Source organism: Pyxicephalus adspersus, chromosome 1 (genome assembly GCF_032062135.1).
Source record: "Pyxicephalus adspersus chromosome 1, UCB_Pads_2.0, whole genome shotgun sequence".
NCBI classification, from domain to species: Eukaryota; Metazoa; Chordata; class Amphibia; order Anura; family Pyxicephalidae; genus Pyxicephalus; species Pyxicephalus adspersus.
Window position 1 is genome coordinate 177,040,272 of NC_092858.1, and position 9,875 is coordinate 177,050,146.

A 9,875-nucleotide genomic window follows, 5' to 3' on the forward strand; every position below is an offset into this window, starting at 1 on the left:
CGGGAGGACAAATATTCTACCCAGACCCTCATCAGCCTCTCCAAACTCTCCATCATATCAGCAGGGCCGTCCTTTCAGAAACCTTACATGGCTGGCCACCTCCGGCTGGAGAAAGTGTCACCCACCTGGTACCAGCTGACCCTATCCAACCTGCAGATCACTGACCAGGCCAACTACTACTGCCAGGCCACCGAATGGATCCAAGACCCAGACAGAACCTGGTACCCACTGACTACTAGAAGGAGCCAGGTGACTCGAGTCTTTGTCTGGCCATCAGAGACCCAGCTGATGGACAATGCACCAGGTAATGAAAGGTCACCAACAGGGCAGTGCCACCGGCTGTCAATGGGGGGCAGGGACAGTTGTGCTGAGATCTACTTTCAGGTTCAAATTTGACCCAAATTTTCAGAGCTCAAACTCTTTAATTTCACAAATTGCTTTGAAGTCAATTAGAGCATTTTATGGCGACTCTTTGAAAGAATTGGGAACTGACCCCCACTCCTTGGTCTATTTTCTCACATTGACACTCCAAGGAAATCAGAAGAGATTACAAAATTGTCCATGAATTCCAATACTTTATTTTAACCCAATTGTTGCCCAATTGACACCCCATGTCCACTAGGGTTAATTGGTGACAGGTGACCCCGTATTGGCCTAGTTACCAAATTCATGAATAGTGGGGGGCTGTGCCCTTCAGGCCCTGACATGTGGGCTTACCTCCTGCAAGGAGACAAGGAAACCCCGTGGGCACAGAAAGCTCCTGATGATGGTTTATTGCTCCGAGCTGCAAAGAAAAGCACGGGCCCCGGGACAGCAGTGTCAGGTTTATTCTTGCATTTGTAGCTGTTGTCCCTTTGGAGGTATACTTATTGTATGCGAGTGTGACGATGTCATAGCTGTGAAGTCTCTGTGTGTAATAATCTATTATGTCTGTAATAATGATGTCATTGCAGATGTGATGTCAGCCGTTCGAAGCGGTGCAGCAAATGGGCAACCACCCCGGTTGTCCTCTCCTTTCCTGTTATTGCTCCCTCTAGTGGCCTGGACTGTGCTCTACAATAAATTGTAAATCTCTGCCCTGCAAGGGACTTTGTTTGCAGAAAATTTGGAGTTTGTTTCTTTATAGAAATTGAAACATTGTGCTAACAACTGGGAGGATCAGAAGATTTCCTATTGAACTTCCTACCGAACTTGTGAAGAGCACCAGTCAAGTACATCTACAGAGCAAGCTATCAGTTCCTGGAGATACCAACACATTCACTAATAAATCTGAATGTGAATGTCACAACCACATAGATAACTGAACATTTATTTACCTGAGTATTTTCCTCTTGATTTGCCCTGAAGAAGTTGATAGGACACGAGTCAATTCTTCATAGACCGGAATATCATTGGATGTGTAGAGAACATCTGCAGGGAATTATTTTGTATTATTATTTGATGTTATTTTCTGTTTATCTCTTCTGTATAAATTTTTGTTTCACAAATAAACATTGAATACATGAGAAAGGATTAACAGAGCACCCTGTGTTATAAAAGGAGCTGCACAGCACTAATCACAGCTCAGATTTCTCCCATTAAGGGCCCATTCACACCAGCAGGGTCGCCTTGTGTTTGGGGTAATACTCATTGGGTGATGTGAATGCTGCGTTCTGAGCAATCAAAATCCTGCAGGAGATGTCAAGCGACCGGACCTAACTGTCATCTGCACCTTTCAGGACTCAGGGGAATCATTTTTAACCTAGGAAAAAAAATCATATTTTAAAGGAGAAAAACTTCGACATCAGTGTCTCTTCCTATTGGCTGCCTGAGAAAAGCAAATCAACGGGCATCATGTGATGAATAATAAACTCCATAATTAGGATGCAATTCCAGCCTCAAACTTCAAATGGGGCTGCAGGAAGTAGGGTGGAGCTCCAGGAAGTGGGTGGAGCCTCCATTCCAAAAGCGTAGCTTTAGATATTGAGCTCTGTTACCAATATCATTTTTACAATAAGAAAAGAAGAACGCTACCTGCCGGCTGGGTATGGAAATTTTTTTTTAAGCATTTAAAGCTAAAACTAGATTTCCACTCACTTCCTGTCCTGCAAACACAAGAAGTTAAGGGGATTGGGTCTTGGCATAAGTTGGTGATTTTCTGTGCTATATTTCCAATAGCCTGATGTATATACCATTGGGTTGTGTGCATGGCCCGGCTGTAACTGTCACAGCCAATGGTCCATTTGGGTTTGGATCGAGTAGCATTTGGCATATTTTACCTCATCATCTGACACGCTTATCCAGGGTTTCAATACTTTTAAGTTACTGTCCTAGCACAATAGGACAATTTAGACTTCACTTGATGCATGCTTGTTTCAGGGACCTTCATCCTAAATAAATAGATGTACACAGCGGTTGTGCAGGGAATACTTTATATTACAAAAACAGCAGCGGTCACAAGGTATGGAGTGAGAGCTGGGATTTAGCAAGAAAGGTTTGTTTAATATTTATCTGTTAGTTCTACATTTCAGGTGGGGGTGGATATTGGCTGCCCCCCTTCTATTATCAGCACAGGTATACAAAGTGAACCTGTCAGATTCATAGCATAGCAGAGGCTATGCTGGAATTAGAGATCTCCAGGCAGATGCATTTTCCAGTGTGTGCCAGCAGGGGGCAGTGTAAGCCCAGATTACCATTGAAGCATGTATAATGGGATTGGTATCCTTATGTGCAGGGTGTCAGTATGTCAGTTCCTTTCTGGAATAAATATCTGCTGTACCTCTATATACATAGGGACACTACTATATATACCTGTACCTACCTCTATATACATAGGGACACTACTATATATACCTGTACCTACCTCTATATACAAAAGGCACTACTATATATATCCCTTTACCTACCTCTATATACATAGAGACACTACTATATATACACACCTCTACCTACCTCTATATACACATACGAACACTACTATATATACACCTGTACCTACCTCTATATACAGAGGGGCACTACTATATATACACCTGTACCTACCTCTATGTACATAGGGACACTACTATATATACACCTGTACCTACCTTTATATACATAGGGACACTACTATATATACACACCTGTACCTACCCTCTATATACATAGAGACACTACTATATATACACCTGTACCTACCTTTCTACACACACCTGTACCTACCTCCATATAGACACCTGCACAGGTCCCCAGTACACACACCTGTACCTACCTCTCTACACAAACCTGTATATATCCCCAGTACACACACACACCTGTACATGTCCCCAGTATACACACCCATATCTACCTCTCTATAGACACCTGTACATGTCCCTAGTACACACACACACACCTGTACCTACCCTTCTATAGACACCTGCACATATACCTAGTACACACACCCATACCTACCTGTCTATAGACACCTGTACATATTCCTAGTACACACATCTGTACCTACCTCTCTATACACACATGTACATATCCCTAGTACACACACCTGTATCCACCTCTCTATAGACACCTGTACATGTCCCCAGTACACACACATGGCTATAGATACCTGTACATGTCCCTAGTACACACACCTGTACCTACCTGTCTATAGACACCTGTACATATTCCTAGTACACACATCTGTACCTACCTCTCTATAGACACCTGTACATGTCCCCAGTACACACATGTAACTACCTCTCTATAGGCACCTGTACAAGTCCCCAGTACACACAGCTGTGTCCACCTCTCTATAGACACCTGTACATATCCCTAGTACATACACCTGTACCTACCTCTCTATAGACACCTGTACATATACCTGTACCTACCTCTCTATAGACACCTGTACATATCCCTAGTACATACACCTGTACCTACCTCTCTATAGACACCTGTACATATCCCCAGTACACACACCTGTACCTACCTTTGTATAGATTTTTTCCTGCACAGATCATAAGATGGGTATTAATACCAATCATTCAGTGGGCAGCTCAGCGCCCAGCATGGAGGGCACCAATTATCACCGTTCATTTTTCACACGGCTGGTTAAACGTTTGCTGCAGACAGAATGATCCTCACATTGGCTGCCAACCCATGGAGCGCCGTGCTGCTAATGAGACAACGCTGGCCAATTGGTTGGACAACAAAAGTATTTAATCAGCCGCGGTGCCCCCTCTGGGATCCGTTTAATCTGATGCCACACGCCGTGTTCTCTGGGTGTCGCCAGCCAATCTGATGGCTGTATCGCCAATCCAGGGAATACCGGAGGAGGTCTGACTTCACTGGATGCACACTTGGTCCAGTTGTATTTTCCTACTTCCTGTTCTGTGTGGCATCTGTACAGGAAGTGAGAGTTCCTCCTGTTGGGGACACAGACAGAGCAATATAGAAAATCCAGAATTCCAATCTAGCTCCCCCCATGGTATATTGTGGTGTCTGTATGGGGTATAGCAGGGGTGTTCAGTACAGGAATTCCTTATATTAAAGGGGAACTAACCCCATTTCATACCCACCTGTCCCCATCCCATTGTGGGCGCCACCATCTTTTCCTTCTTCTCTTTCACATTCTGATCTTTGGCCATCCTGATTGGCTGAGCTCAGGATGATGTAACTCCTACACATGGGCATTCAGTCCTGGCACCTCCATGGGCAGCTGGGATTGCTGGGTATGTTGGCATGCGCAGTGACTGACGGGGGAGTCAGACGGGTCAGAATATTTCTTTCAGGAGAGACGTCGCCTCTCCCTTTCTGAAATAAAACCCCGCCTGATCTCCGAGATTGTAAGCTCTTCGGGTCAGGGTCCTGTCCCCCTCCTGTCACTGTCTGTCATTTGTAACCCCTATTTAATATACAGCGCTGCGTAATATGTTGGTGCTATATCAATCCTATTTATTATTAAAAATGCCAAAGTAGGACTTATTTATTTTTCCTGAATCTGTCATTATTTCGCATTACTGTCAGTTCCCTGGGTTTGGGGCAAACTGTGTCACCCCGCTGGGTCCTGTACAATGCTCAGCATTCAAAGGATTCAAACTTTATTCAAAAAGGGAAAAAAACATTCCAGTGACTGCTTGAATTCTAAGCCTGAGCTGGGCTTTTATTTCTTGGAATGCTGACAATGCCGCAGAATGTTGTTGTCACCCTGTCGCAGGAAGAGAATACAATATCAGATCTACAGGCAGGATCAACAGGTGATAAATGGCTGTTACAGGAGCGCTGACAGCCGAATACAGAAATAAATATTTCTCATGCTCACACTTCTCCCATTAGTGGCTCTCGGGTGGTTGGGCCCCTGTATAGGACCTAGGGGCCCCGGGGGTTCTGTACAAATGTGTGAAGATGCCTGGGAGTGCGATAGCACACAGATAGAACAGCAGGGAGATGGTGACAACATTAGCAATGACGGATTCACATGGGGGGTTCATTCTGCAAAGGTGTGAGACAACGCCATGTGACTCACTCGTAGGATCTCACAGATCTGACGCAGCCCCATACCGAACGTGACAACTACACGCCAATTCATTACAGGATTGTGAGAGAGACCTGTCATCAGATCTGGGAGGCCTCCAGGGACTGATTACCCCACACCCGGGGAATTATTACCCCCACACCCGGGGATTTATTACCCCACACGCAGGGGGCTTATTACCCCACACGCAGGGGGCTTATTACCCCACACCCGGGGAATTTTTACCCCACACCCGGGGACTTATTACCCCCACCCCTGGGGGGACTTATTACCCTACACCCAGGGAATTATTACCCTACACCCAGGGAATTATTACCCCACCTCCAGGGACTTATTACCCCAAACCTAGGGATTGATTACCCCACCCCCAGGGGTTTATTACCCCACCCCCAGGGAATTACTACCCCACCCCCAGGGGTTTATTACCCCACCTCCAGGGAATTGATTACCCCACCTAGACTGACCCTGACCAGGGAATCATAGGGGGGCTGTCCCTGCTGGATCCCTTTCACAATGTTCATTGCCTGGCTGTCATGCTGATGCTCTGGATCTCTGATCTCCTCTATAGAGCTCATTCCGATTACACCCCACTTGTTGTTTTATTATTAATAAACAGGATTTATATAGCGCCAACATATTCCACAGCGCTGTATTTCTAAAATCTCTCCTCTTACTGTGTGTTACCCCCTCCTATTAGATTGTAAGCTCTTCTGGGCAGGGATCCTAACATGTAGACGAACCCAAACAATGATCATGGGTCCCTCTGAAGGGGTCTGCAGTGCATTGTGGGAAGGGCTGGAGCGGATTGGTTGCAGGAGGTGACGCTGTAGACGCGCAGGTTGTGGTGACCACACAGCAGTCAATGGGGTGAAGAGACCAATAAGCCATCACATTGGTGTCCTTGGGTTTGGATTCATTTTAATAAGTTGACAACAGCTCCGCATGGGGCAGAGGGGGATTGAAGGGGGTGGAGACTTGTAAGCCACGCCCTCCCTCTGAGGATTTAAAGGGGTGGAGACTTGTAAGCCCCGCCCCTCCCTCTGACTTATACGGAGAAGTCAGTGCTGAAAATGAACAATGAATGCCATATCTTCCAGGTGCATTGTGGGAAGACATTGAATGGTAGAAGTGGAGTACAATACTGCCCCCTGCAGGTCTGAACCCTTCACTAATATTACTGGAGATATTTATATAGAGAATTATTAAACAAGATTTATATAGCACCAACATATTACGCAGCCCTGTACATTAAATAGGAGAAAATAAGGAAGGGCAGAAATTTATCCGAACTGATCAGGGTCTGCACTTGCCAAGAACGGAATACGATGGGAATGATCGGACAGATAACTCCGGAGGGGGAAAATAACCGGAAACTACCCGGATTTTATAACTGTAGCGATATGAGGGGTAATAAAGCGTCAGCTCTGCCTCCATCACTCCCACTGCACCTCATCTCACCGAACGGTCAGGGGAGCCATTATACCCCGTTACCAGGTAATTGTTTCTTTAATGATAATGAAATCAGTGTTACCATAGCAACAGAAGACGACCTTCATTAATTTCACCCATTTTATCCAAACCGTTACAAAGTAATTATAAGGCAAACAAGGCAACCCCAACAAAGAAGTGGTACTGTGCATACATACAGATACTGAGAATTACACCCAGTGTACGGTACAAGAGAAGTGGTACTGTGCAGAGTTGACAAGAGAAGTGGTACTGTGCAGAGTCCATACATACAGAGAACAGATTGTAAGTTTAGGGAAATGTTATGTTGTATTATATTCTTTTTCTACAATAAAAACATCCATACATATAGAGTTATTGGTCAGTGTGGCGCCCTCTATTGGCAGTTTGCTGATCTGCAGCATTCAGATGTGTGTTACCACAATGCCAAGGAGGTCAGACATCAGCAATGACCTCAGAGAAGTAATTGTGGCTGCTCATCAATCTGGGAAGGGTTAGAAGGACAAACAATTGTAAGGCCATCATTCTACAGGGAGAAAGATTATTAACAAGTGGGAAACATTCACCACAGTTGTCATTCTTCCCAGGTGTGAATGTCCCAGCAAATTCACCCCCAGGTCAGACCGTGCAATGCTCAGAGAAGCCTCCAGAGCTCCATGTCAGACTCTACACGCCTCAGCTAGCGTGTTACATGTTAGAGTTCAGGACAGGACAAATAGAAAACACTGAACAGGTATGGCTTATATGGAAGGAGAAAGTCTTTGCTCTATAAAAACAACATGGCAGCACGGCTTCGGTATGCAATGTTCCATCTGAGCAAATCACAAGATTTCTGGAACAAATGCAGATGTTTGGCCATGATGCACAGCACCCCATCCGGAGGAAACCAAACCCAGCATATGAACACAAATACCTCATACCAACTGTGAAGCATGGTGGTGGCAAATTGATGATTTGGGTTTGTTTTGCAGCCACAGCACCTGGGCACCTTGCAGTCATTGAGCTGACCATGACCATGTATAGCGCAGCATTCTAGAATCAGATATAAGTCCGTGTGACAGGTAAAGCTTGGCCAAAATCTGGACATGTGACCGGACAATGATCCAATCAGACCAGGAAATCTACAACAGAATCAAGGTGGCACAATGACTCCAGACCACAATCCTATCGAAATGCTGTGGTGAGGCCCTAAGAGATCTCTGCAAACACCTGCACACCAAAATGAGCTGAAGCGATGTGAATATGATGAGAATGTCGGATAAATTCACCCCAAAAATCATGGCTGCTATAGGGGCTCCTACTAGATATGGACTCATTGGGTACAACATGGACACACACCGCCACCTCCATGTTGGCTCCATTCCTAGTAAATAATAATGAGATCTGCACACCTGAAGCGGGGTTTTGGAACTTTTTAAGCCCAGGTGATTGTTTATGTTCTGAAATGTAAATCCTAAGGACAGGAGGAGGGTGTACTTACTTCTTCTCATGTCAGAGGATTTCTCACTGCTCAGCCAATCAATGTGCGGGCTCCCCTCTCCCAGGGGTCTGTCCCCTCACACTCTGCCCCTCTCCCAAGTTTGTCTCTGTCCCCTCACATTCTGTCCCCTCTCCCACGTCTGTATAAGTCTCCTCACACTTTTTGGGCGGGAAACGTCGCGGTGGCCACGCCCTTTTCCTCTCAGCTAATGAGCTACGACTTCAGGTGCGCGGATGGCCGATGATTGGGCGGTGATCAGACAGGTGTGAGCTCAGCCCTCCGAGCGGTGACGTTATGATATGGGTGGGGTTTGAAGGGGTGAGGCGGGACGAGTGGGCGGAGTCTAGCCAGTCACCATGAGATCTCCGGAGTGGCGCACGGTTCTGCTGATCGCTCCGACTCTGATCGGTGAGTGCGGGGACCGGGGAGAGGGGGGCTATGGGGGAGGGGAACCGGGGCTTTGTGACCTGCTTGTTACCGTTTCTGGGCGGCAACTGCGGCTGTGATTTTCTATGTGTGCTCCGCCTGACCAATCCGCTGTGTGCACTTACCTGCCCCATCCCCCCATGGCTCCACCAATGATAGCAGACCCGAACCCTCCCGCCACCATGCTTCACAGTTGGGATTCGGTTCTGTAGTGCAGGGATTTTCTTCTCGTTTATTTGAAAATGTTCTGGCTTCACCTGTCCACAGAACATTCTTCCACAATCCTTCTGGTCTGTTCTCTGCAGCCGGTCAGCAATATTTGGGGGGGCAGCGGCTTTCTCCTTGGTACCCCGCCATACACCCAATGGACTCCTTAACATCAACATTCACCAATGTGAAAGCGGCCTTAGCAGTTTCCCTGGTTTGCTATGTAACCTCTCTATTTCCTTGTGATTGGCATTATCTTTGATGGGCGACCCCTTCTAGGTGGGGTGACAACTGCCACAAATTTCCTTCATTTGTACACTCTGTCTGCTGATTGGTGGAATCCTTCCCCAGCTTTATGGCACCAATCACTTACTCTGAGTTCCTCAGATCCCTCCATTGTATTGTGATCAGACTGCTGGATCCCCCGGATCCCTCACCCCATTGGTTGGGATCTCCTGAATCTGATTTCATCTTCACATGATCCTGAGGATCTCTGACCTCCCCCCACACACAGATCTCCTATTGGAGGAACAAATCTGACATTTATATAGAATTGTGTTCATTGGCTGATAACATTCAGGAAGCTGTGTGTCCCCGTGTGATGAATACGGAGGGCTTCCTCTGTCTGTGACACTTTGTTCTTTATTCTTTTCTTGTCACATTTTCCCACACTGAGGAGTTTCATCTCCGGGAGATTTAATGCAATCATTGTCCTCGGATCCGCCCGGCATTATCTCTAATTATCACATAGGATGAAAGTGTTCCTTGTGTGCGGATACCATCCCGGATCACAGGAGCTTACACTCTATAGACGGCCTGTCATTG

At 46.2% G+C, this 9,875-nt stretch overlaps 1 protein-coding gene and 1 long non-coding RNA gene across 2 annotated transcripts in view; one reads left to right on the forward strand and one right to left on the reverse strand.

Moving 5' to 3' along the window:
- Positions 1 to 8,541, reverse strand: part of LOC140323088 (uncharacterized) — an 11,648-nt gene extending 3,107 nt beyond the window's left edge. The window contains exons 1-2 of the long non-coding RNA XR_011919299.1: positions 8,418 to 8,541; positions 1,317 to 1,410 (exon numbers count right to left, since the gene is read on the reverse strand). This is a non-coding gene — a long non-coding RNA (uncharacterized lncRNA). The remainder of the gene's footprint in view (positions 1 to 1,316; positions 1,411 to 8,417) is intronic.
- Positions 8,542 to 8,752: 211 nt separating this feature from the next.
- PTGFRN (prostaglandin F2 receptor inhibitor) overlaps positions 8,753 to 9,875 on the forward strand; it is a 20,766-nt gene continuing 19,643 nt past the window's right edge. Inside the window, exon 1 of the mRNA XM_072398488.1 lies at positions 8,753 to 8,825. Coding sequence (XP_072254589.1) covers positions 8,774 to 8,825 — 52 coding nt within the window. The 5' untranslated portion in view covers positions 8,753 to 8,773. The remainder of the gene's footprint in view (positions 8,826 to 9,875) is intronic.